Below are 27316 nucleotides of genomic sequence, written 5' to 3'. Positions count from 1 at the left end.
CCACTTCTCTTATGTCTGAGCCTCTTACACACAAACTCTATTAGTCTCTGAGCTAAAGCCTGTTATGGGATGAAGTATTCTATATTTATTTATTTTGGGGATTTATACCCCAGCCTTTTGACAAGTGCCCTGTAGGCAGCTTACAAAACAAATCCATTTAAAATCAAAACTGGCACTGAAAACTACAAAATGAAACAAAAGAAGTAGCAAGTTATAATTAGTATAATGCTGTAGCTCTCAAGGGGGGTATGAAGCTGAGTGAAAAGTATGGCCTGGGGGAGAGATGGTAGAGGGTAAGGAGGGGTTGTGCCCTGGTGAGAGCCCCAAAGGCCAGAAAGAGAAGCCTGGAATACTGCATTTGCCCCCCCCCCGGCCTAAGGTTCCTTCCTATTTTAGGTGGTAGTCAAATACACCCAGGGAAAAAGTTAAAGGGTTTGGGGGCCACAACAGGAAAGGCTCCTAGAACCAGCAAAACCTCTGCAGAACTTACTATCTGTAATGAAGATCAGCTCAAAATGTTTAAACTATTTAAATGGTTGCTCAACACCTCTGGTATAAGACAGGCAATATCCCCTCAGAACTTACCTCCAGATTCCAAGGCAAAGTCAACCATGCCAGTCTTGTCTTGTGAAAAGAGCTTCAGTGCGTTGTTGACAATAATGCGTGCTTGCTGCAAATATACGTAAGAGGAATATGAGAAATTGAGAGTAAGCACTGTATTTCAGCATTCTGACACATTCTGTCAAGTTGTGCTTTTGCCATAGAATTGTTTTATACAGCATTCTCAAACTAGTCTTTGAAGCAACATATGGGCAAATCTGGTCTTTGATGTGACAAAGCCTCAGGCGATTAACAGTTTTAAAGGTCAATGCCAGAACTATGAATTGAGTTAGTGTTCAATAGTACAAATTGTACTCCTGAGCAGTAACCAATACAGTCAATATGGATGTGCTGTCCTCTTTATGAAACGTCATTCAGAATGAATGGGGCTGGTTTTCCTTTTTATGGCGGGAATTTTATTGATGTTTCTCTGGCTGCATTTTTAATTTTTAAGCAGTCTAATCTGACAATTTGATTTTTAAATTATGTTTGTGTTTGTTACATTACCTTTATTACATTATTTAATTTTGTTGCCTATCTACCTTGAGTGCCGCACTTATTGGCAGAAACTGTGGTATGTAAATTTCAAATACAGTGGTACCTCGGGTTACATATGCTTCAGGTTACAGACACCGCTAGCCCAGAAATATTACGTCAGGTTAAGAACTTTGCTTCAGGATGAGAACAGAAATCGTGCTCCGGTGGCGTGGCAGCAGCAGGAGGTCCGCATTAGCTAAAGTGGTGCTTCAGGTTAAGAACAGTTTCAGGTTAAGTACAGACCTCCGGAACGAATTACCGTATTTTTCGCCCTATAGGACGCACCGGCCCATAGGACGCACCTAGATTTTGGGGGGGGGGGGGAATAAAGGGGGGGAAATTCCCCCCCCCCCAGTAACGGGGCTGGGGCGGGGGAAGCTCGGGCTTCCCCCGACGCCAGCCCCCAGAACAGGACCCAGAGCGATGCCGAAGCTGCGTGCTCCTCTCCTCTCGCTCTCCAGGCTTCAGCGAAAGCCTGCATCCACCCCATAAGATGCACACATTTCCCCTTCATTTTTGGAGGGGGAAAAGTGCGTCCTATAGGGTGAAAAATACAGTAAGTACTTAACCCGAGATACCACTGTAAATGTTTCATCAGGATTTATTTTATATGCCTATTATTTTTTATTTCCAGCTTTATAACCCAGCAAGCCCTCAAGACATCACCTTCTCAGAACTGCACATAGACACTAGCCTAGGAATTTGTGTTGGGTAATAATTATCTGCAAATGACTAGATAAGGAAAGCTTGAAAGAAGAGAAAGACCAACTTCTGCAAAAACCAGACATGATTAATATGGGCAGAGGTCTACAAAATTAGGACTGGTATTGGTAGCATAGCATTTGTTTCTACAAGCCAGCTGTAAAGTTCGTTCCCAGCACGACATCACAGTCAGTGGCTTGGATCCCATGTTATTGGAAGTGGATCTTTGCTCATGGGGTGCTTCTAGTGGATGAAAGTTGGGAGCAACGGCTTAGGGAGAGAGAGGCAATTTTGTTGCAACTTCCTTTCTCCTGCAACACCCTGAAGATCTGCTCATGAATTTTGCAGGATCCTTCAGAACAGAATGAGGTGTGGCACAGAGAGAAAGAGGAATCACTGAAAAATTGCCTCCTTCACTTCTGCCAGTGTGAGCTTCCACAAGTTCATACACCCTTTCATTCATGGAAGAGTAACTCTGGATCCAAGGTATCATCATCTAATGACACTGATGAAATTATAATTTCAAATACGGGAGCAAGACTAACATTTCGTTCTGACTCAGTGAGGAACAAAGAACTCACATTAAAGTCAATTCACAAACTGTACTTAACACCACATTACTATTTTACAGGAGCACTGGTTCCTCGCCAAAATGTTGGAGGGGGTGCCAAATCCTTGAGATGTGCTTTCATTTATGGTGGGATTGCCCAAAGGTTAAATGTTTTGGGGATGCAGTACTCTATGAAACTGGAACTACCATAAAATGCCAAGATACACCTTCTCCACACCTGGCACTCCTTAAAGACACTACAATGTACAGCGAGCAATTAGCTGGACACTTTCTTATTGCAGCATGATTCAGAATTTTGCAATTGTGAACAGACTTGGCAGGAGTTAATCTGGATTATTCGTATGGAAAGGTATGGGACACTGCATTATTTAAAAAGCTGACATTCAAAATAAGAGTCCAAAGTAAAGAGGCCAAAGTAAAAAAGCTAACACTACAAAATCATACCACACTAAATTAAATGTATGTTAATAGACAAAAACATGGACTGTCTCCATCTCCATCTTTTTATCATTTATCTAAAATATTTGCTCACATCTTTCTCCTGAAAAACATTTGTAGTTAAAGAAAAATTGCACTTTCTGTCTTAAAAATGAAATACACAGAAACTTAAGAATAAGTTTAATGAAGCTGTTTCACAAAAGTGCAATCTAGAGTTTTAGTGGAAATGTACAATATTTTTTGTCTTACTTACCGCTTCTGTGATGCCTGAAATCCCAGCCTCATTCACAACGCTCGTTACTACCTCTGAAGTTGACTTTGTATTTGCGACAGACATGTGGAGAGTTATGTTCTTGAGGATCTGCAACTCCAGATCTTGTAACAAATTTTGCAAGTCGCTCTTGCTCACAAATTTGGATGTTAGCCACTGAAGCAGTGATTCTGGCAAGTCTCCTTGTTGGTTGCCAAAAAGCATGATCTTGACTGATTCTTTAACTTGGGCATCTACCTAGAAACATATCATATGGCAAGTTATAGCACTGGCTTTGGATCACTTTCCAAATAGAATAGTGGTTCTCTTAACACAGTGTTTCCCAACCGGTGTTCCGCGGCACACTAGTGTGCCGTGAGACACCGGCTGGTGTGCCGTGGGAGGGAGGCGGGCGAGTCGGGCGGCGACGGCGAGGATCCGCGTCGAGCCGGGGGCGGCTCCGCGGTGCTGGTGCCGAGCGGCAGGGCAGCGCGCGCAAAAGGGAGGAGCGCGAGACAGCGGAGGAGGAGGAGGCCGGCATGTCCGGGCAGCAGCAGCAACAGCAGCAGCAGCAACTCCCGGCGACGGCTCCTCCTCCGCCCGCTATCGCCACCACCACCACAACAGCCGCTGCCGCCGTCCCTCAATCCCTCGCTCTGCTGCCTCCTCCCACCCCGGCAAGGGGAAGGGAAAAAACTTTAACTTTTGTGCGTCCCTCCCGGCGTGACGCTGCGCGCTGACGTCACGGGGCGGGGCTTTAATGGTGGTGTGCCGCGAGATTTTTTCCCGGTAAACAGGTGTGCCGTTGCCCAAAAACGTTTGGGAAACACTGTCTTAACACACATGCTTATTTTAGTTTCCTGCTATTCCCAACAATCAGACTGCTGTAACATAAAAGTTGAGATAAAAAAATTCCTTCCAGTAGCACCTTAAAGACCAACTAAGTTAGTTCTTGGTATGAGCTTTCGTGTGCATGCACACTTCTTCAGATACACATGCACACGAAAGCTCATTCCAAGAACTAACTTAGTTGGTCTTTAAGGTGCTACTGGAAGGAATTTTTTTATTTTGACTATGGCAGACCAACACGGCTACCTATATGTAAATAAAAGTTGAGGTTCTTCAACATTATGTTTTAATACACTGTTAGGGAACAAACCATATTCCCTCTGTCATAGTCATTCATGTTAACTATTCAAAGGAAATAAGTCAGAAATTCCACTGTGTTTCTGTAAACCCCTTCTGTGGGCCTAATCTGCTCTTTGCATCCCAGCTCTACAGCCTTTAATCCATTTACCATGGTCTTCAAATGGAATGACAAGGATAGCCAAAAGAAAATTCTAAATAACTACACGCTAGTGACTGCCCACAGAAATTGAGTAGGCCAGCCTCCTGCTTGTAGACAGTCCTGTAAAGTCCTGAAACCAATTGCAACTTATGGTATGGTATTTTGAGTAAGCTAAACAGACACAACCATATGCTTCTCAGCAAATCAATCCCTCCAGCAATCTTGCCTTGGACACAAAATGCTTTGCCAGATTGGGTGCACAAATACAACATATTAAACTTCATTCAGGGAAGTCTCCTTTTGAACTTACCTTTTCATGAAGGGTATCCATTCTGTCACAGCAAGTTTTCAAACCCTGTGAACTTAGCAGTTCTGATTTCATGCGACCTAACTCAAGTTCTAGGTGTTTAATCTTGGATAACAGATGCTTGTTTTGTTCATCAGTGTCACTGACAGCACAGAAAGATAATAAAAGACAAAGTTCAAATATCAGAACTATTAGGAACAGATCTAGTAACAGTCAACAAAACATTACGCTGAAGTAAAACAAAATGAGCAAGTTTTTGGCAGAGATATGTGCTCTCCATGCATGCAAGAACATATTTGATGTGATAAACATGTTCCTTCTACTCCACTATGAACAAGATAAAAAAGCAGCAATGGAGATGAAGGTATGAACCATTCACACTTAGCTTATTATTCATTTGGGGAAATGTTCAAAGCCACCCAAAGTTCATACGATTCTTTGGAAATTTCTATGCAATTCACAGCATTTTGCTGAATTTGCTACTATACGTAGACATGAAACAGACATTAAATTCCAATTGTTGTTTTAAAGTAGCATGGTGGGGTGAAAATGCTGAATTCCCTTATAGTTTCAGCACAAAGCAGCAGTAAGCTAATCAGCAAACAAACTGAATTTTGAAACTTTAAAATCAATTTTCTGGGCATATGGTTTAAGCCAGTGTAAAACAAGGATAGAATTTAAATAAGTCACCAGAAAGAAAATAAATTCTGAGTTGGTGGAATGACAGAATGATATTCCAGACTTATAGCAAGTTTTAGAATGTAATTTCAAGATGCAGTATAGTGACAACAAAGGCCAAACATTCAGTAGCTAAAACCACCCCCCTTATAGAGCCACCCACCCATTTTTAATTCAGAGGTGTTAAAAGAAGAACAGTTATCATCTGTTTACAGGCTAGTTTTAACTGCTTAGTGGCAAGGAGCTAGCTGCAGCCATACCTCATTCTTTGTGCTTTGGTTAGCTCAAGTTCCTTTTGAAGGCCCTGAAAAATAACAAAATGATTAAATTCATATGGAACCTCCTTATTCCGAGCTACAGAAGAGATGCTGTGAAGAAAAGATTCCCAGACAACAGAAACTTGGACTTGGAAATAGTAGAGGATGAGGAACCAATTTGCATACTTTCTAAACTTCATTCAAAATTTCTGATAACAATTTTGACATATTCATCCCATGGTGGAATGGGGGCAGGTGAGAGAAAGTGGCAGAGGCACTGGACTCCAATTGGGACTGCATGTGACTTGGGGAAGAAAACTGCTCTTAAACTACTCGGTGGTGGTAGTTATTGTAATCCAGCTCTTATCCATTAACTCAACATATGGTTTGGGGGAAGGGAGTGCATCACAAGAAAGGAAGGCACAATCCTTCTTCCAGAGAAGAAGCAGAAACATTACCTGACATATGGAGATCCACATAACACTCTGGATCCCAAGACTGCAACTTGAGGTTACTAATCGTATTTTCACTAGGGCCTCTTTGCAAGTGAAAAATCCTTTCCTCTTTCTGTCTGATGTTTATCCAGAATAAATCTTGTTTGGTCAAACCAACTGTCTTCCATGTCCCAGCACATATCTTATTTTTTAATGCTTTTGAGAAATGCTTAGAGTGCTAACTGCATTTTTTTTTAAAAAAAAATGTTTCTTAATGCTGGAAAAATAGATCTGCCTTCCAAATTTGAATATTCTGGTTCTCACAACAAATTATACATTTGACACACTTTTGGCCTTACGAGCAACTTGTGGTATTTATCCTCACAACCATCCTGAGAAGCTAGTTTGATTGACAGATTATAAAGTGCCAAGGGGTACCCCCAGTGAGATTTTTAGACAATTGGAACCTAGACTTCCCACATCCAAGCCCAGCATAATAGCCATTAAACTACCACTTTGTGCCCAAAGACATCTCTTCCCATCTGGGCAAGCAAGAGGCATTACCAAAGTTCAAGGAGACATTCTTGCCAGATGACCAATTGGAGGAGGGTTTGCAACAGCATTAGTTCTAGGAGATAATATCCAAAAATAGAGAGGCCTGGACACTCACATTTGGCTCCCTGGCCTGAGGTTCCACACTCATGAGGTGACAGATTTCTCTTTTTCTTCTTCCCCTTCCTTAAGCATATTTGCTTGGAAGCAACCTGTGGATTTCACTGGGACTTACTTCCAATCAAGTATTCTTAAAATTACAGCCTTTGCTACTGAAAGAAACTCTTAAAGCAAGTCTATCACTCTTTTCATTACCTCCGATTTTTCTGAGAGTTTTGCAAGGAGATCTTCTAAAGCTACAATGCGCCATTCATGTTCTTGGTGCAAGGTCAGAAAGTCACGCTTTAAAGATAAAAGAGAATAGTAACTTTTGAAGCTTATTGCTCACAAGATCCCTCCCATATTTAAATATTGTACGGATTTTAACCACACAACCCAAAATAATATCTGAAGCCATATTTAAGTACAATGACCATTTGAGAGCTATTTAATGCAGTTTGAAAAGGTAAAGAAGTGAAATGGTATCATTTTAAAATCCATTCATGAAAAGCATATTTTCTTCCTTTAAGAGACAGTGATTCAACTCTTAAGCTAATCATAGGAACGTGTGTTAAATGTACTGCATGTTGGGCTTTATATCAAATAATGCATTTTTAATGTTACCATCCTCAGGTTAAGCATATGCATTTGGCTGAATGGAATTACAATGAAATGCTTCCAGTGAGAATGACTATAATGCAATCTGCTAAACTATTATCATGTGCAAGCTGAAAACACTTGTATCCCACCCACACAAGCTCTCATTTCCCATGTCAGTTCTAAACAGCCTCCTACAACAGAAGTATTATTGAGTATTTGAATGACAAGTCTGTAATGATCACATTAAAACTCCCAAGTTTTAAGAAACAGTTCAAAACAAATTACCGCTGGGTGCAGCGTTTCATCAGGTTTCATTTCTTTAATATGCTGGCCCACCACATTTTTAATGAGTGTCAGCATTTCACTTTTGTCATTCATCTGGGTAACTTGATCTTGAAGGCTTTGCAGGAGAAGTAGCATTTTACTATATTCTTCATCCCGATGATGCCATCTCTTAGACATAAAGGCCATTTTCTTTTCCAGCTCTATCACACGATCTGCATCAAATACCTTCATAGTTTCCTATAATTTTAAAGGGTATTTATTCATTTATACTCCAGCTCTGTTCTAAAACATTCATAGTGGTTTACAATAACAAAATAGCTCACAACTGCAACAAATTACAGTTGTAAAACAAAACAAAAACCCTTAAAACAAGTGAGAGAAGCAGACTAAAGTAGCAGCTGCAGTTAATCCTGAATAATAACACCATTCAGAAAAGGTCCAATGAAATAAAATTGTCTCCACTGTTTTGCCTAAAAGCATGCAGTGATAAGAATGGTATATCTCTCTTGGGAGTTTATTCCAGATTTTGGGATTAATTCTCATTATCCCCAAAGCAACGAATGATAAAATAAAATTTAAGAGGCGGATTTAAACCATACACTGCACATGGAAAGGAGGTGGGGAGGAGTCCAAAGGTCATCCATTGGGGAAGGGGCTTTATTTTAAAAACAAAGCAAAACTATGCACTATGCATATTGATGAGCTATCTATCAGTCAACACAACATGTGAAGCATCAAGCCAGCCTCATGCTCTGGAGTTTCAAAAAGAGAAAGCCTGTCAGACACCTGGAAAGTCAAGACAGGAAGCAACAATAGTTCCTGGTAGGCTGCTGTACATGGCTGGCATATGTCATGTTTGGCATAGCGGACTAAGGCCTGCACAACAGGAACAAAATAATATGGCCAGCTCTTGGTTGTATCACTCCCAACCCTCCATAATAATGGCAGGTATTCATTTGCAGATGGATAGACCAAAGGCCATCATCTAATAGGAAAGTGAGTAACATCCGGACCCCCTTAGCCTTCACATGCGAAACAAAAAGCCTTAAGACACATATTTTTAAAGAGCACTTACATCGGGGTATGTAAGAGCATAAGAGTCATCGGGCTGAGGCTCAATGATATTTGCAGAATCTTCCCAGCTGTGTATTCTGTGTATGCCCGTCCAATTCAAAGCTGGCAATAACGAAAGGAAACCTTCAGTACCCCAGTGCCATAATCCTAAAAGAAAGAAGGCAAAAAGGGGTAAAGATAAAGCTCTTGATAACAGGAAATCCTCAGATTTTTTTCTAAAGTAAGTTCGACAAAATAAACCAACTTTAATTCGGCATTAATCATTAAATTAATAACTTTGACCACAGTCTATATCAGGGGTCAGCAAACATTTTCAGCAGGGGGCAGGTCCACTGTTCCTCAGACCTTGTGGGGGGCCAGACTATTATTTTTTTGGGGTGGGGTGTGTGTGAAATGAACGAATTCCTATGCCCCACAAATAACCCAGAGATGTATTTTAATAAAAGGACACATTCTACCCATGTAAAAGCATGCTGATTCCCGGACCATCCGCAGGCTGGATTTAGAAGGCGACTGGGCCGATCCGGCCCCTGGGCCTTAGTTTGCCTACCCATGGTCTACATCCTTTTTCAATGCAGATATGAAAACTATGGGAACTCAAGAGCAACAGGGAAGTGCCATGACTCAGTTGGAAAGCATATATGCTGCATGCAGAAGGCCTCAGCTACAATCTCCAGCATCTCATGATAGGGCGGAGATCATGGAGAATCACTGCCAATCCGTGCAGACATAGAGTGTGATGTGGACCAACAGCCTGACTTAGAATAAAGGAGCTTCCAGTGCTCCCAATAAATCCCAGGGCCCATACCCTCCAATAAATTAATGATTTCTACCAATTCCGCTACTTAAAACCTTTCAGTCATCCCACTATATGAAGTGCTATTCTACATAATTATTGCACTTAGACACTTCTGTTGCTACAAAGATTCTCCGTCAGTGTAGCTGGGCACACTCTTAACCTTCCAGCTGTGGTGGGAGCGGAGCACACCTACATGGATTGGATGTTGGGCTCTGCAATGAATTATTCATCATACTTGTGGCTCACCAGGTACTAGGCATGTGTGTACACACACACACACACACACACACACACACACACTTCCAGACCTAGGCAAGCAGGAAGAAAGGCTGCTCAAGCTTCTAGAAAGTGTTTCCCAAACTTGAGCCTCCAGTTGATTTTGGACTTCATTTCCCATCATCTCTGACCACTGGTCCTGCTAGCTTGGGATGATGGGAGTTGTAGTCCAAAAACAGCTTGAGATCCAAGTTTGGGAAATTATTCTAGATCTGGGATGTCCAACCGGTTGATTGTGATCGACTGGTTGATCATGGGGTGTTCCTTGTCGATCGGGTGATTCTGATTGAATGACACACCCCAAAAACCCTCAACAATTTTGGTGAAGGCTCCCCCAAAAAAGCTCAACAACTTTGGTCAATCCAATGGGTAGATCACTGCCAGTGTTTTTATAGTGGGAGTAGATCACATCTCTTGGAAGTTGGACATCGCTTTTCTAGATGAACGACTGTTATGTGGCTGGTTGGCTGCATTCACTCTGAGTGGGCCACACATGTAGGCTGAATACACACAACCCTATAAATAGGTAACCTAGATTAGTAAGATTTCAGGCTCATTCTACTGATACATTTCCGCCTACCTAGCAACAGCAATAGCGGGAGGAGAAACAACAGCAGTCTGAATATCTTTGGAAGGCATCTGGAAAATAGATAAAGGAATTTCACTGCAATTAGCTCACTGCCATTGGTTGCCTGAACATGTAACATATAACTGAAAATTTCAATTCCATTACTTAAGCTCTTTATGACCGTGATCTGTAACAATGACAACAACATTATGAAGATAGTTTTATAACCAATTCAAAGAGAAAACAGCAGCACATATTAGACTACAGACCACAGTCTAGAACAGTTTAGACTTGCCCATAGGCTTAAAAGGTGCCTAGGAGGACTTTTCTCTCTTGAACAGTGACTTGGTGTGATGTACTGCAAACTGCCTCGAACGCATTGATGTTCTCAACAGAAGCTTGTGTTCCAGTCCTGATGGTCGCAGAAAATAAATTGCATGGATTTTAGGATTGTGGCCATTATCTCTCCTCTGTGTTATAAAGTCAATTTTAAAAATAAATTTAGAGGAGTGGTGTGGGATGGAATTTTTTCCACTGCTATATACATCCATTGAAAAGTTTCCATTTGTGGAATACATTACTACATACATTTTTTAAAAATAACATAATGAATTAATACAAGTCAAACTGAGCAACTGGAATGGGGACAGGAAGTTCTTAGAGCATGGCCAAGTTAATTTAACCAGTTTCAGTGCTAACATTTTCTTTCTTTAAAAAGATTTGCCATGCTTAAATTATAGTGGTACCTCGGGTTAAGTACTTAATTCGTTCCGGAGGTCCGTTCTTAACCTGAAACTGTTCTTAACCTGAAGCACCACTTTAGCTAATGGGGCTGCCGCCACGCCACCGGAGCACGATTTCTGTTCTCATCCTGAAGCAAAGTTCTTAACCTGAGGTACTATTTCTGGGTTAGCGGAGCCTGTAACCTGAAGCGTATGTAACCCGAGGTACCACTGTACTTACAAGTATTCCAATAAACTGAATTTGTTTTTATGTACATTAACTATGCTTTATTTTATTCATTTAAAAGGAAGATATTTAAATTCAAATACTTTGGGGGGGAAACTTCTGAGATATTTATACAGCAAGGGAAATTAACGGCATACTTTTTTAGTTTTGGTTACTAAAATAAAATAATATCTATCTATCTATCTATCTATCTATCTATCTATCTATCTATCTTAAATTGGATCCCAATCTGCTCAGGGTAGCGTTATTCTTTCAGAGAAAATCTACCACTTTGTCTTGAGAACCCCAGTATTGAAACCAGGAGGCAACTTCTTAGCCTAGCTTGCAGAATTTAATAACCACCAGGCAAGCTCAGCAAACTGAGTGCTTTCCAAGGCACATGGTTCATCATAACAGGAACAAGCAGCAGCAAGCCTCTGCCTGTGTGCACCCTGGCACCCACAGCATAGCTGTGAAGACTGGACACTTTCATTTCCATTTTCAGCTAACATCAGTATAGCATTACATCTGTAACCTAATCGGTGGTTAACTTTAACTGTGGCTTGTTGAAACATGTCATTTTTATAATCAATGGTTTGAAGCTGGCTTATTTCAACCAACAGCAATAGGATTAAATATTAAAATTAATCACTATTTGTCCTTGAGAGCCAGTGTGGTGTAGTGGTTAAGAGCGGTAGTCTCGTAATCTGGGAAACCGGGTTCGCGTCTCCGCTCCTCCACATGCAGCTGCTGGGTGACCTTGGGCCAGTCGCACTTCTTTGAAGTCTCTCAGCCTCACTCACCTCACAGAGTGTTTGTTGTGGGGGAGGAAGGGAAAGGAGAATATTAGCCGCTTTGAGACTCCTTAAAGGGAGTGAAAGGCGGGATATCAAATCCAAACTCTTCTTCTTCTTCTTCTTCTTCTTGACAAACAGTGGTTGTTTTAAAACGAAAATGAAAGTTTCCAATCTGCTTGCAACCACATCATGGAGTTGGGGGAGAACATTTGTGTCCAAGACTCCCTGCGCTTTGTAATAATCCAGTGGTTTGTCATAATGTATGAACCAGCTGAAAAATGAGACTGTATCATCTTTAATCCAATTGTTTCCAGTGATAAAACTGTGAAGAAGAAAACTGATTTACAATCAGTTTCCTAAACACATGGTGATCAAATTCTGTTAAAATAAAGAAATTCCTTCCAGTAGCACCTTAAAGACCAACTAAGTTAGTTCTTGGTATGAGCTTTCGTGTGCATGCACACTTCTTCAGATACACTGAAACAGAAGTTGCCAGATCCTTCTATATAGTGTTAAGAGTGTTAAGAGTCGTCAACAGGCTCATCTCAGCTATCTGCCAATCTCCCATTCCCACCACCCTTCTGAGTAATACCCCTCCCCACCTTCTCACTATATAGAAGGATCTGGCAACTTCTGTTTCAGTGTATCTGAAGAAGTGTGCATGCACACGAAAGCTCATACCAAGAACTAACTTAGTTGGTCTTTAAGGTGCTACTGGAAGGAATTTCTTTATTTTGACTATGGCAGACTAACACGGCTACCTATCTGTAACTAAATTCTGTTAAGAAATGCTTACAAACCTTGTAAGAAGGAACACATTCAGCAAAGAAATCAGAGTAACAAGTTGATACCATCCAGTCCCAAGCCACCAGAACACTCCTGCAGCTGCCTTCCCTAGATGAGAACAGACAACGCTGGTTGAATTGGGAATGTAAGATAATCACCGAAGACAATAGTTTTCAAACGTTTGGGTCTTCAGGGAAACTTTTCCAAATCAACATGTCTGCTGGGAATCCCTGTAAGTGGATGAGGATCCTGGGACATATTCTAAGTCACATCCTCTGTTCACACAGACACTGGCTAGGCCTGCAGAGCTTAGCCACTATCATCCATGAACCAAGATGCACCCAAGGAGACAGCCAACATGGCCCTGTAACTTCACATTGCAGGGGATGTTCTGTAATGTTGGGCGAGTGGCCTCTTGGGAAAGTTTGCCCACCATTACACATCTTTTCATTGAGGAGATCTAAGCTTCCCTGGAACACAGTTTGAAAACCACTGGCTTAGGAGGAGACCAAGTGGAAGCAACAGGTGAGTGCTGTAGAAGAATATTAAAGGACATGCAGATTTTGGGTGTAAATGAGTACTGGCAAATGACCACACACATGCAACATTAAAATCAGTCCGTAACACATCATATTACAATCTATATTCATAACCTGAAATGTCACACAGGCATGCACAAAGTCATGCAGCAGAGAGTAATGCAGGAGCAACTTAGGTCTGACAATTTACAAAAGAAAAGTGCATGCTGAAGCTGCATTCTTAATATGTACTTAGTGTGTCAATGAAACCCCTTGGGGAATGAGATGAAGTAAGATGCCCAAGGTTACATGGAATAGCAAGGAGTCAGTTTCTCTATTTCTGAGAGCAGCCCTCTGTTTTGACAACTAGCTAATCTGCCTCGCAATACTGGAAGCAGGCACGCTGTATAAAGTATGCTGGGTTATTAATAAGCTGTGTACACAACCACGCTACAGATGTTAGCATTAAGCAAACAATGATGGAAAAACCAAAAGGATGCTTGAAACAAGTTCATTTCCTACATTAAAAGCACTTCAACATAGGCAACAATGTGAAAACTAAGCCAGTCTACACAGTGGAGGAGGAAGGGGGGTGCGGGCCGCCCGGGTGTCATCTCTGAGGGGGGTGACAAAATGACAAAAATATTAGGGTGGTTTTAAAAAAAACAAAAAACCTTGGCTCACAAAACTTTTTAGTTCAATCAACAAATGTAACGAAATGCGAGCGGCACTGGGCGCCACACCGTGGGGGACAGCAGTTATTGTGGGGCCTGCAGCGTGCGCCAGCCACACGTCTCTCCTGGGAGTGACGTGGTGGCTTGGGTGCCTGCAGATTCCGCGCTGCCTGAAACGACAGCGTGGGGCTTGCGCCCGCCCACTGCCTCTCCCTCAGCCGCCCTACAGCTGAGGGGAAGGCAGCAGAGAGGCTCCATGCAGCAAGCCCAGCTCCCATAGGCAGCTCGCCCTGCCCCCGGCTGCGGGATGTGTGGGCCGCCCCCGGCACCCGAGCGGCTAGCTATGCCACTGAGTCTACACACAAGTTTCATCCTCTTTTCCAAATAAAAATGCTGGACATTCAGGAACTAAGATGGCGGAGCTGTATAGGACGATGGAGAACACTTGTGACCTTTTGTTCATAGCAGGGCTAGTACCTGCAGGAAATAGAAAGTGGTTGGTTCCTCCTGATCTCCGGACTGTTTAGGTAGGTAGTTCTATACAGAGATTTCAGCCTATTGATTTGAAAGCCTTCTTTCCAAAGCCCATGCCTCATCAGGTATACTGATGGTGCAAACAAGCCCCATGGCACTTACAGGAAGTGCTTTTTGTGTAGGAAATGTTTCTGTGTAGCATTTGAAGCTGCCCTAAGGATAACAAATCCAGGTTAAATCAGCTGATCACATCTACTATAAGATGCCAGTATGCTTTAAAAGGCAGAATACTCATGCAAAAGCATAAACATACACACACAAAATCAATAGTAACCTGGAGACACAACAGCTAGCCAAAGGAGTGACAAAATCTTCCTGGACACAAACCATCCAGCTGTTCCCATTCTTTGTAACATATGTAGCAAGAAGTAACCTAATATAACACAGATGAATATGAACACAGAAAATGGGGAGCATCTTCAATTAAAAACACCACCATTTTAAAACACTCTGGGATTGTTTTGTTTTTCATCCACATACAAAATATATTATTAGCATTACAGCAGAGAAAAACTGGAACTAACATTATAAAGAAACATTGGATTTGATAATTCAACAGGCTGTTTTCCATGGGTTTACTACCATGTTATTTTTAATAAACAAGAATGGTTTTGAGAGAGAATACTACGTATTTCACTGAAAGAGTCATACTGCTAAGCATTTGTTATTAAAATAAAAAGACTGTATTTATTAGGCGTAGATCTATTTTAGCTAGAAGATTGGGGGGGGGGGCGGACCAGAAACTCTCTTCTCTAAGATTATTGTTCCTCATCTGTAACATTCCATTTTAGCACAATAGCACAAGCTATTGCATTCTGCCTTCCTAACAGTTCTGCAACATATGTAGAATGAGGATTATCTGCTCCAAGCTTCCTTCATGACAGGGGTCAACCTAAACTCATAGCAAGAGGTGATAAGAGGTGTTGGCTGACACAAGCAAGTCACTCTAATCTACTTTGCAAGAAAGCTCTAAAAACAACAACAGCGAGAGCAATTAACAATGAAGAGATTGTGATGATGAGAGCAAAAGAAATCAAAATACGAAAACAAAATGGTGCAAGTCAACCTGTGTAAGAAAAGATGTGCCAAATGGTCCTTGCTACTCTTTTAGACCTTGAGGATTGCATGTGGGCTGTTGTGTGTGTTTCAAGGTGTTTCTTCCCCTTACAGTCATCACCTGTTGGTTGTGGTAACAATCAATTAATATAACACATTCAAGAAGACAGTGGTGTGCCAGATATGTCACAGAAATTTATTTTCCCCAGATTCCTCCCCCACAATCTTGGTGTGTTTCTGCCTCTTGTCTATAGAAATGGGAGCAGGCAGCAATGCAGTGGGAGAGGCAGGCATGCCACAACCTCTGTAGTCTGCATCACTTGACACATTCATGCTGCAGATTTGCCTCCCAAACTTTAGTGGAAAATTAAATTAAATCCCATAGACAGTTGCATCTATGAAGACAACTGTTAAAAAGTAATTGATAATAAAGCACTTAGAGAGGTAACGGAACAAACAACTGGAACTTCCTGCAAGTGCAGGATGAATCATGGCCAAGATACATTGCTTTTCCAGCTTCCACAAAATTACGTAATATCCCTGCAAAAGTCAGAATTATTAACAGGGTTGTTATGACAAAATAGGAATGCCACCATGTATGCCACCTTCATCTCCTTAGAGGAAAGGTGGGATTTAAATGCAACAATAAATAAAATAACACTTTTTCAAAATCTGTCAAACTTACACATTGATTCTCCATTCATACCCAGGTGGCCATCTTCCCTGAGAAATTCTTTTACATTCATGCTTCCACAGTAGCTAGAGTGAGCTGCAGCACAAGAAAAACAAATAATTAAGAAGAACAAAGATTTTCACAGGCTACAGAAACAGAAAATACAACCCAGAAAGGTCCAACAGCAGGCACGATGTGTCCACTGCAATCTTTTGATTTCTTTGCACAGCATCTTTCACAGATAAACTGCAATGTGACATGGAAAGTCACCTTATTTACAAAAGCAGCTCACCACCCCACACCCAGAAAGGAGAAAAAGGGGAGAGCACAGGTATCTTTGGAGTAGTGTGGTGAAGAAATACAAACATAAAGACCCTCAGGGTGTGCCTATTTTAAGGCCAGCTGTTCTTTGGATTGTACCCATATATACAGTACCCCAGGTTGCACATAGCTGACAGCAAATAAATGATTCTCTTTTGTTAAAAGCTAGTTGAGGTCCTAAGAAACTCAACCCAGAAAATGATGTTTAAGTTGAACTAGCTAGGATGAGCTATTCTCCATCTTAGGTTGTTGTTTTTTTTGCGGGGGGGGGGTCGCTCATGAATTCTGCTGATCTGCATTTCTAAGGCTATTTATATTCCTGGGTGATTGTTGCTTGCTAATATTTGTCCTGCTTAGAAGCCTTCTAAAGAAGACCAGGCCTGCTGTTTCTGACATTTTAAACACACTCTCTTTTCACTTCTGGAGACCAAAGGACACCAGAAAAATATTTTAAAATGCTTTAATATGCTTTGATTTCCTGCAGGAAACAAATTGTGAAAGAGAAACCAAGTACATCTTGATGAGAAAGGCCATTACAAGACAACACCAGGATCCAAAGAGGTCACCAAGGGCTCAGCCCCATATGGTGGAATTTGCAGATCAGAAAGTCATGTTACACAGTACCAAAAACATGGTGCCATGGTGCTTGAGAAACATAATTCCAAAGCGCTCTTGGGCATTAGATGCATAGTTCTTTGTATCCAGGGCCAATATTGCAAGCACAGTATTATGCAATGGAAGTGTGGGTTTGCTACAGAAGCTGCAGACCATCCCAGCTCCCTTGGGCACAGACTGGTATGATATATGCAGATGAAAACACACTTGTCACATCCACACATTACATTTCTGGGCATTCATGTAAAAATGTTTAATGGGACTATCTTTAAAACGCAAATGAGAAGCAGTAGTTGGCCAATGACAGCCAGGAGTTACACTTCTCTGGCGGAATATGAAATACACCTGACCAAAGCAAGCATGTTTGTTGTTAAATACACTGTATATAAACACTAAAGAAAGAAGAAAAACCCCAGCACTTAAAAGACTGGAACAGTGTGATTTTTATCTATAATGTAATGCAATTTAAATAATCTACTTTCATAATCAAGGTTAAGCTTTCATTCAAAATCCACTATTCATGCCGTTTCAAGAAAGGAAGAAAAAAGGAGAACCTGCACCAGTGCCTTATGCCTGCATACCAATGCTTCTAAGAGAATATATATATATATATATATATATATATATATATATATATATGGCAGGCAACTGAAAGCAAGAAAGAAGCCAGGTCACCAAAGAGGACATAATAAAGCTGTAGAGTGAAAGACATGAAGAAATATACACCCACTAAGGCAGCAGAGGGGTTCAGAATTTGTTTTTTAAGTGTGTGGCACGGATGGACAAAGAAAAAAATAAGCTAAAAAACGAAATACCTTTACAGTCATAGCCCAGCTTCAGCAAGATCATTTGAAATAACTGCACTATGAGTGATGAAAAAGATGTTGTGGTATACTTGGCTGCTCGCAGAATCTGATTTGTGTAGAAAGGGAGGCCCCCTATTAAAAGAGCATCAGTAGCATGTTAGTTGCTTCCATTTCTCTACTGACTAACACAGTGAAAATACAAAGCTAACCCACGTAGGTGCAGTATGGTTATTTCTTACTTTCCAAAATATGAGAAGTCACCCCATGGCAACAGTCATTTTTATCTTTCATTCATTGAAGCACATGGAGAATAAGTGGGGTTAAAAGACAACAACCAAGTTACCGAAAAACACCGTTAAGTACCAGTCCATGTAACTAACAACTTCAGAAAAATATGTAGCACAATGTTTCCTGCATTCCTTGCTTTGCAAATTTACTAGCCAAAAGTTGGCAGATGAGCAAAACTGGTTAGCGCAAAATGTGTTCTTCAGCATTCAAATAATTGCACGGAAAGAATGAGCCGCTCTCAACACTAATTTCCATGGGATACATTCAGACAAGCAGAATGCAGAACTCCTAGAAGCAAAGACAATCAATACTACTGAGAGATGTAATCCTATAGTTTCATAGAGGCTGCCACTAAGTAAAGAAACCCCAATGAGATGATGGATCATTCTGGAAAATAAGACAGAAGTAAAGAATGATGTGTTAGATACAGTTGCTCTGGGAAAGTGGTTCTGGAGATTGTGCACTTGAAAGTGAGAAACCAAAGTTTGCTCCTTTTAATTCTTCTTCATTTAAGAATGTAACCACACTCTAGTAACTCTGCCTCCTACTTCAGATGCCTATTGGAACAGCTTATGGAAAGAACATCAGTTCTATGGAGTTTTTCTGAACAAAAATGTGATCAGATGCCTTCCTCGCAATGAAGATATGCAATGTGAGATTACCATACGCATGAGGGTTGGATAAACCTGTTCATCAAGAGAGCCTACCAAGTTCAGATGAAGCAACCAATTCCTACCATGCTGGTGTTTCTATGCTAGAAACGGCTTGGGTTTCTCTGTTTTCGATTACAAAGAATGTCATGATCTTCAAAAAAGGATCAGCAGCACACAAGAACTTCCTTTGTACCAGAAGCAGTTGCAGACAGATTGCCATGGGAACGTTCTATTAAATCAAAAATTCCCCAACCTTTAGGACTAGAATCCTAAACCAATGCAACTCAACACATTTTTCACACAGTAAGATATCATTCATGCACCATTTCTCAACAGTGGTAAACCAACAGAATGAACACCAACATGACTTACTAGACTTGTGTTTTTGGCTTCGATCCCTGGAGTAAATTCTTGAGGATGGCATGCGAGCAGCCGAGTATGCTGTGAGGGCCTCCTTCCGCTCAGAAAGCATGCTGCAGTCACTGCAGGTATACCCATTGCTCAGTGTTGTTTGGTTCTCAGCTGTTGCTAAGTCACCATTGCCCTGAATCACTGTAGTGTCTCCACCTGTTGAATGGCAATAAATGATCTAACAATCCAAATCCAGTCAATTTGGGAGAGAAGAAATTATAATGAAAAAGACTGCCTGGTTACCTTTGAGATCACCATCATCATCAAGACCTGAAAAGTAAAGGGATGCTTTGTTTAAATTCAAGGAGGTGCACTATTTCTAAGTCAACGTTAACTGCTATGCCAAAAGAAATTCCCCTGCTAATTCTAGAACAATAAACAAGAAGCATAGTGGAAACTTTACTATGTACAAGGGAATATCTTTTTTTTATTAAGAACAACCATTTATGTTATCTACCAAACAGGGTTACATTTCCAGGCGGAAATGTAAAGCAACAAAAAAACTGTCTTTTATTACCCGTGTTGCTACTGGGGAAGCTAGATAATTGGAAGCACACAATGTTTCTGTTGCTTGGTTACCACTTGCTCTAGCTGTAGCTCACTACATAGTAGTAAAACAAGGCGGTTAATGCCAAAATTTACACTTAAAAATGTGCTACTAGTAGTTAACACAGGTTTCTTCAACCTGAGGTAAGCGGAGGCCTACAACTAGGCTAGTTAAGTAGCATACGGCCTACAACTACAACAGCACCTTTCTCTGCTCACACAGGATCAAGATCTTCTGACAGTAGCGCTGCTCATTTGGCGCCCAGTCCTGCACACCTTACACCAGAGTAAGTGGGAAATTGGCCTGAACAAGGTCAGACCTCAAGTCAGAAAGGATTATAAGGAAGGAGGGTGGAAAGCTTTATACACATTATGTTCCTCATCTGTCTCCCCAGGTACAGTAGCCCCACAGATGCTCTTTTACACAGACTTTCCAAATAAAAGATAATTTATCAAGGTGGACTAAGGCTTTGTCTCAAATCTGTCCTTGAAGTCAATTTACAGTGACAAAGCAGTACCTTGCTCCACTTGGAAATTAATGCGCCTGCTGCTTTACAATTCTAGCAATCCCCACACAGCATGCCTTCTTGACAGGAAACAGGATATAAGCTGCTTTAAGAGAGTCATCTGTCCCTCTGTTTCCCCTTTCTCTAGTTTCTCAGGCACCTGGCCATTAAAAAAGACATTAGTGAATCTTCCACAATTCTCCTAGTGTTTTACATTCAGACCCTCTGTTTACCTTGCTATTTCAAGTAGAAAGCAGCCGGACTGGAATGCATATTCCGTGTATTTTGAAACGTATTGCTATAAAAATACTTCCATCTCAAAGGGTTTTTTTAATTGACAAAATCCCTGAACAATTTACAGATGGAAGCAAATCCAACACTGTAAGAATGACAAGTCATCTTGAATGAAATCATATCAGTAACTAAACTGGTTTCATATATGTCCAAAATTCAAATTGTAACATGGGGCATTGGCACTATAGGGACGCAGGTGGCACTGTGGGTTAAACCACAGAGCCTAGAGCTTGCCAATCAGAAGGTCGGCGGTTCGAATCCCCACAACGGGGTGAGCTCCTGTTGCTCGGTCCCTGCTCCTGCCAACCTAGCAGTTCGAAAGCACGTCAAAGTGCAAGTAGATAAATAGGTACCGCTCCGGTAGGAAGGTAAACGGCGTTTCCGTGCGCTGCTCTGGTTCGCCAGAAGCGGCTTAGTCCTGCTGGCCACATGCCCCGGAAGCTGTACGCCGGCTCCCTCGGCCAATAAAGCGAGATGAGCGCCGCAACCCCAGAGTCGGTCACGACTGGACCTAATGGTCAGGGGTCCTTTACCTTCACCTAGCCTCCTCCACCCTCCCATCAAAAGGAGTGCCACCTGAGTGCAACTTTTCACAGGGGAAGTCAGTGACAGGGTTTATATTTGAAACACACACACTTTACAGGACCAAATTTACTTTTCAACACAGAATCCACAATTCCTTGTTTAATAACTCTCAGAATCTTCAGCCATCGTGTATTTCTGCTGAAAGAATCAAAGTGTGGGTTTTGTTGTAGACATATTCACAACTCTGAAGGTGATAGTAAGTCTTCATGCTCCACACGCTGTGAAAGCTCATTCTCAAAATACTAAGTTGAACCCAGAGAGATCCTTTAAGTACAAATTCACTTGTATTTGGTCAGCAGAATTTAGAGCCATAGATCCACATAGGAAGCTGCCATATTAAGTTGAATTAGTGGTCCATCTAGCTCAGTATTGTCTCTACACTGATTTATAGTAGGCCTCTAGGATTTTGACCAATCTTTTGCAGGCTTGCCTGGAGGTGTTAGGGACCGAAGCTCGACTTTTTGCAAACAACAAAGCATGTGTGTTGTTGAGCTATGGCCTCTCCCTCTGTTTTAATCACAAAACTACTTCTTCATATATATATATATATAGTTTTGAAATGTAAGAAACAGCGGCCATTTTAGCCGTGACAGTGGCCTAGATGTGTAACCATTTCTTTCTTACTCTGCCTTATTGAGTATAATGCAGCTTGCCCTTTGAACTAGAACTGACATGACAGATAAGAGTATACATGCTAAATATACGGTATGTGTATTGTAGTACATTATTACCTACCCCAAAAATGGTCAACAGCTGTCTGCTCCTGTATTGAAGACTCATCCAATATGGTTGACATTAAAGAGCCATCACTTGCGTGGCTACTGAAACTACTGTGGCTAAAACTGGAAGAGCTGGGCACACTTTTTCTTGGGGTATGTCTTACAGAGCCAGACTGTTTCACCACACTTTTACGCTGCTTTACAAACCTTAAAGAAAAAGAAATGTCAAAGCATAAATGTGAAACATTCACTAACATTTCAGGCATATTAAGAATCTGTAACACAAGGCAAAAGAAAAGGGGCATAATAATCCAGCAGGTCTTCTGAAGCCATGTCAGTGTTACTCTGGCTATAGCAACAAAAAAGGAAGCAGTTTTCCTTTCCTCTTAAACTAGGAAGACATGTGAAGGCAGCTCTGTATCAGGAAGTTTTTAATGTTTGACATTTTAATGTGTTTTTATATGCGTTGGAAGCTACCCAGAATGGCTGGGGCAACCCAGCCAGATGGGTGGGGCATAAATAATAATTTTGTTGTTGGGAAACATTACTCCAACATTAAAACCATCACACAGCAGATAGTGGCTCAATTCAAATACACCAGTCTACAGTCTATGCTAACCACAGGGTCTATACAATGTGGAAACACAGATTGTAATCTACACAATGAGGCAAAGTACAGTTTATTTCAGAGTTGCTTGCTGGTTTTTTTGTTTTCTTTCTGTTAAGAATTCCCAGCTTAGTCGAAATGACAGAGAAATTAGGACACCACAATCATGGCTTCACAAGGTGTCTGAACTGTGTGAAAACTGAACTTCCAGGGTAGTTTATGATAACAATAAATCTCTTCCTGAGAACTGCTAACCTATAGGTGCCAATGAGGAAAGACGATTCCTCTTGTCACAAATTTTGTGGCATACACAGAAAAATGCTTTCATTCTGCTTCTAAGCATCTTTGAAAGCATATGCATTGTGAAAATATCAAGCCAGCCCCTCCCAGAGTTCTATATGACTCATGAGAGGAGGAGCGCAATCTCTGACTTTGCACAATAATCACAAGCAGTGACAAACACTGCTTCTGCACAACTCTGGTACCTGGTGTAACATCACATTCTTTTTCCCCAAAGGACTTATGGGAGGAAGAAGGGTCACAACTATACATAATGGCTGCATACCAAAGCTGTTCCAAATTTGTGGATCGCTTTTCAAGCCAACCCTGTTCTATATACTATGCCAAAAAATATGCAGAAGTCCTTTTTTAAACCACTGATCCTAAATTTGGAAACAAGTCCAATTAAAATTAAATAGCTGTAGCTTCTAAATAAAGTAGTATAATCTCGGCAAAGTTAACCCTTTAAAGTCCCACTTTTAATGCATGAAGTAAGTAAAAGTCTGCATTTCTCCCATTTTAAATCAATTGTACTTTTAATTTTTTGACTGACTATGCCAATTTTATTTTATTTTTAGCACTAGAAATGGTCACATCATAAACAAAACAATATACACATATACATTCTGAATCCTCTGTTGCTATAATAGTATTTCCAAGAAGCAAGGTCCATGAACTTTGGTGATTAAATAAGCATCCTTTGGAATGCAGATTAATAGTGTGGTTTCTTGTAGGAAGCCCCACTGAGTAACATGTGAATTATGTTGTCCTACTTGGAAGCAACTCAGAAGGGACTACTTTAAAATAAAGATGCAGTAACAGGGTTTAAAGAGTGCCACTCACAAACCATTTCATTGGGATTAAACAGTTCATACATTTTCTACAGGGGATAGGGTGGCTGTGCAGGCAATGTGTACATATGTGAAATAGTTCTACTTAAGTCCCACTGAGGTCACAAGGAACTGCGTTACATGCCATTTGCGGCTTTTGAGTTCTCATAAGAAGCCAAGATAATCCATAATCCTAAAATATTTTTCTTGTGAATATTACCTCCTTCCATCTAGTATGAACATATTTGTGATCAGCCAGAATCAGTGATAGAATAAACAATTTAAATCATGGTAAGGGAGGGGTAGACAAAAGATATTCCAGCTAATGCCTGAAAAAGGAACAAGATTAGAATAACCTGAATGTTACTGCATAGCTTTCTCTGATGAGAACCTCCAATGAGAAACTCCCCCCACCCCCCAAAAAATGCAATGTTAACCACACTGAGTGCACAATGCAAAACAAGACAAAATGATTACTAGAATTTCCAGTTACAGAGTTAATCAATCCATTTGAACAGTCCAGAAATGTAACCAGTCACTGGTCACCAGAGAAGCATCTCCTGTGGTTGACAGGTCTGAAAATAATGTAGCCATGTGGACTACATATATGGCTGTCTTGAAGATCTACTTGCCTCTTTTATTTTAGCTGGGGACGCAGAACACTAAGCTTACATTAATGCTTCACAGAATGACCAGGTAGAAAGGAGGATCTTGCACAGAGGGGGGAAGTTTGGCAAGAACAGCTTGTTAAAGATATGAGAAAAGCTGCCCCACTCTTAAGATTATGCAACTATTAAAAGTATAGAAGCTCCATCCTCAACTAACCAGTACTTTGAGTTTCTCGTACAGACCACACTCTCCAATTGCTGCTGCTACTTTTCTTGGACTCAAGAGTCACAAAAGCATGTGTTAAAAGGTTAGGGAAGAAAACTTAACTCAACTGGAGGCTACAATAGTAACTAGTACCATTTTTTAACAAATATTCTTTTAAAGAAATTCTACAGTACAACAGAGGTATTTGCAAAACTGAAGCATCACCTTCAGTTCTCCAGGAGAAGATGCCTAACTTTGGGAGGAGCAGTACTCCTCTTTTTGCCCACTGAAAACCCAAACCTTTTAAAGAAAAACTAGTAACTATCATAATTCCCAATGCAATATAGAAATACAAAACAAAAATCACAGCTTGCAGTTGAACCCCTTAAAATTTAATAGAATGGAAGCAGTAAGAAGGTAACTTACATGAAGTACCTATTAAAAGAAATGCTTACTTAGTTGACTGGTCTGCAAATGCCTTTTTCCCACCATAGGAGCCGCTGCCACCACCAAAGATGCCTTCATTGTGTGTATCCTCAGGTGTGTTATATGTTACAGCAGACAAACGTAAGCTGCGCCTTGACATTCTTGGGGAGTCAAACACAGGGTCCAGTTTGTGTTCAGTCTCAAAATCTAGAGCAGTTGATGAGTAGCTTGAACTATAAAGAAAAGACAGAAAAAGATTTTGGTATATCTGCTGAAGGCAGCAGGCAGCTTCTCAACAAAGATGAGGAGACAGGAGTATAATTAACTGCTGTTGAGCAATCCATACGGATTGCTGTTAATGCTTCAAAGTAAAAATTAAGGCACTTAAATCTTTGAATCTCTTTGGGCCTTGCTCATCTGAGAGAGTCCCCATTTCTCCTTGTGCAAGCCCAACACTTTATTGAAGATCAATGCTACTTCCCATCATGCAGAAAGATCAGAACATCAGAAAGGAACACCATCCTTTTCAAGGCTTTGAAATCTACCTCTTTCTTAATCTCAAGGGGGAAACGTGAGGCCCACTTGCTTATGAAGACATTCAGGATGTGAGCTGTTGCAATAAAATAATCCATTTTAATCATCTGCTGTTCTACAGGATTGGACATTAAACAAAATAATGTCCAGTTATTTACTTATTGCTGTGGAGTGGGCATGTATCTTTTTATCACTTTAACTAATTTCTCAGAGTAGCCTCAAAAGGTTTTAAATATTTTAAATGAATGAATAAATATTCCAGTGCTTCAGGAAAGTTAGTTTTGAAGCCTAGAGTAAAGGTGGGGAATCTCAGGCCTCTCTATTTGGCCCTTGTCACTCTCCCCAGGGGTGTAACTTCTCCCACAGACCATAACTTCATTGAGTACTTTTGCATTGCTGGAATGTGTCCTTGAAACTGTGATGATGCTTCTTGCTTGCTTGGGAGAACAGAGGTATGTATGTTTATATAAACCTCTAGTTTTTGCATGGGTGGACTGTAACCTCCTACACAAAGAAAAGGGTCGCATCTCTTGTTCTGCCACTTTTGTTTCTGGCGCTGCCCACCACTGGTATGCACTCCCTGGAATGCTGCCAAGACGAAAATGTGGCCCTCTGGTTCCAAAAAGGTTTTGTGTTTCTATCATCACTGTTAAAGTTTGAATTTGTCCGAGGGATCAGTTTGGGTAGCAGCGGCGTAGCGTGGGTTGTCAGCACCCGGGGCAAGGCAAGTAATTTGTGCCCCCTAACCCGGGGCAAGGCAAGTAATTTGCGCCCCCTAACCCCTAACCTGCCGCCGCTGCCAGCTTCTTCTTGCTGCTGCCTGGTCTGGTCTGGTGTGGTTCTCTCCCGCGCTCAGCGCTGCGCTGGGTGGCCGCTGCACTGTCCCTCCCCCAGATAGTCCCTCGCTCTCTCTCCGCACCGCACGCCTGGCACCCACCCCCTCCACAGTGGGCGGCGACCCAGCGGCTCGGATAGGATTCGCACAGCCAGCACTGCAGTGAGTGAGCCAGGTAGGGGCAGAGAGCTGCGAGTGCAAGCGCACCCCCCCCCAGATGTTGCGCCCGGCCCCCCCCTGCACCCCCCACGCTAGGCCACTGTTGGGTAGTTTCACTTGCTTTCAAATATGTCCTATCTTGAAGCCTAAAAGGCATGGCAGCTTGGCAAACATGGCCAGAAACTAAGTTTACAAGCAGAACTGTGACACAAACTGGAGTAGACGAGGCAGGTGCTCTCCACAAAGGATCACCTATTGGTCTTCCCTATGCTACTTTCTTCCTACAGCACACAGCTTCACTTTTGCACGTAAAACACCATCCCATGTGTTTCCCTGCCCAGCACCACTACTACTACTATCAAGTGGCAGGATACAGTGAAGTCATCATTAGGAAAGAGTGGGGGTGACAGACATGGTGACTCTCCCCATGACTGAAATGCACTCTACTGTACTTGCTCTGGAAACTGCAATTAGTGCAGAATGCTGAAGCACAGTTGCTGACAGGAGTGAGACCTCGTCAGCATATAACGCCTCTGCTCAGATATCTGCATGGGAACCCAATTTGTCAAATGACCGAGTTCAAGGTATTACTGTTAGTATATCAAGTCCATAACAGCCTGGGACCAGTTTAATTGTGGATTGCCTTACCCCATAAGTATGCATTCACTCCAATCTACAGAACTGGCACTGTTACAGGTGCCATACAATACTTGTTCCACACTTGTAAGAATCTGATTTTTTAGTGTGGCAGCACCACCTATTGATATCAGACAGGCATCTTTGCAGTA

At 41.4% G+C, this 27316-nt stretch overlaps 1 protein-coding gene across 50 annotated transcripts in view; it reads right to left on the bottom strand.

Moving 5' to 3' along the window:
* Window positions 1-27316, bottom strand: part of SUN1 (Sad1 and UNC84 domain containing 1) — an 80844-nt gene that overhangs the window by 6411 nt on the left and 47117 nt on the right. For 12 of the 50 annotated variants that reach the window (XM_083474235.1, XM_083474236.1, XM_083474232.1 and 9 more), the window contains 17 exons: window positions 25030-25233; window positions 22062-22252; window positions 19639-19665; window positions 19357-19551; window positions 18053-18175; window positions 16314-16397; window positions 15639-15749; window positions 14847-14945; window positions 12861-12954; window positions 10328-10386; window positions 8674-8819; window positions 7599-7835; window positions 6930-7016; window positions 5632-5675; window positions 4697-4835; window positions 3102-3356; window positions 586-670 (listed from right to left, as the gene is read on the bottom strand). In XM_083474235.1, coding sequence (XP_083330361.1) covers window positions 586-670; window positions 3102-3356; window positions 4697-4835; window positions 5632-5675; window positions 6930-7016; window positions 7599-7835; window positions 8674-8819; window positions 10328-10386; window positions 12861-12954; window positions 14847-14945; window positions 15639-15749; window positions 16314-16397; window positions 18053-18175; window positions 19357-19551; window positions 19639-19665; window positions 22062-22252; window positions 25030-25160 — 2107 coding nt within the window. In that variant the 5' untranslated portion in view covers window positions 25161-25233. Of the gene's footprint in view, window positions 1-585; window positions 671-3101; window positions 3357-4696; window positions 4836-5631; window positions 5676-6929; window positions 7017-7598; window positions 7836-8673; window positions 8820-10327; window positions 10387-12860; window positions 12955-14846; window positions 14946-15638; window positions 15750-16313; window positions 16398-18052; window positions 18176-19356; window positions 19552-19638; window positions 19666-22061; window positions 22253-25000; window positions 25234-27316 lie in introns of all 50 variants that reach the window. The other 38 variants (XM_083474252.1, XM_083474250.1, XM_083474251.1 and 35 more) reach the window with 11 other exon arrangements.

Source organism: Podarcis liolepis (assembly GCF_965112155.1).
Source record: "Podarcis liolepis genome assembly, chromosome: 14".
Taxonomy (NCBI): Eukaryota; Metazoa; Chordata; class Lepidosauria; order Squamata; family Lacertidae; genus Podarcis; species Podarcis liolepis.
This window is presented reverse-complemented; position numbering and strand designations above follow the sequence as displayed.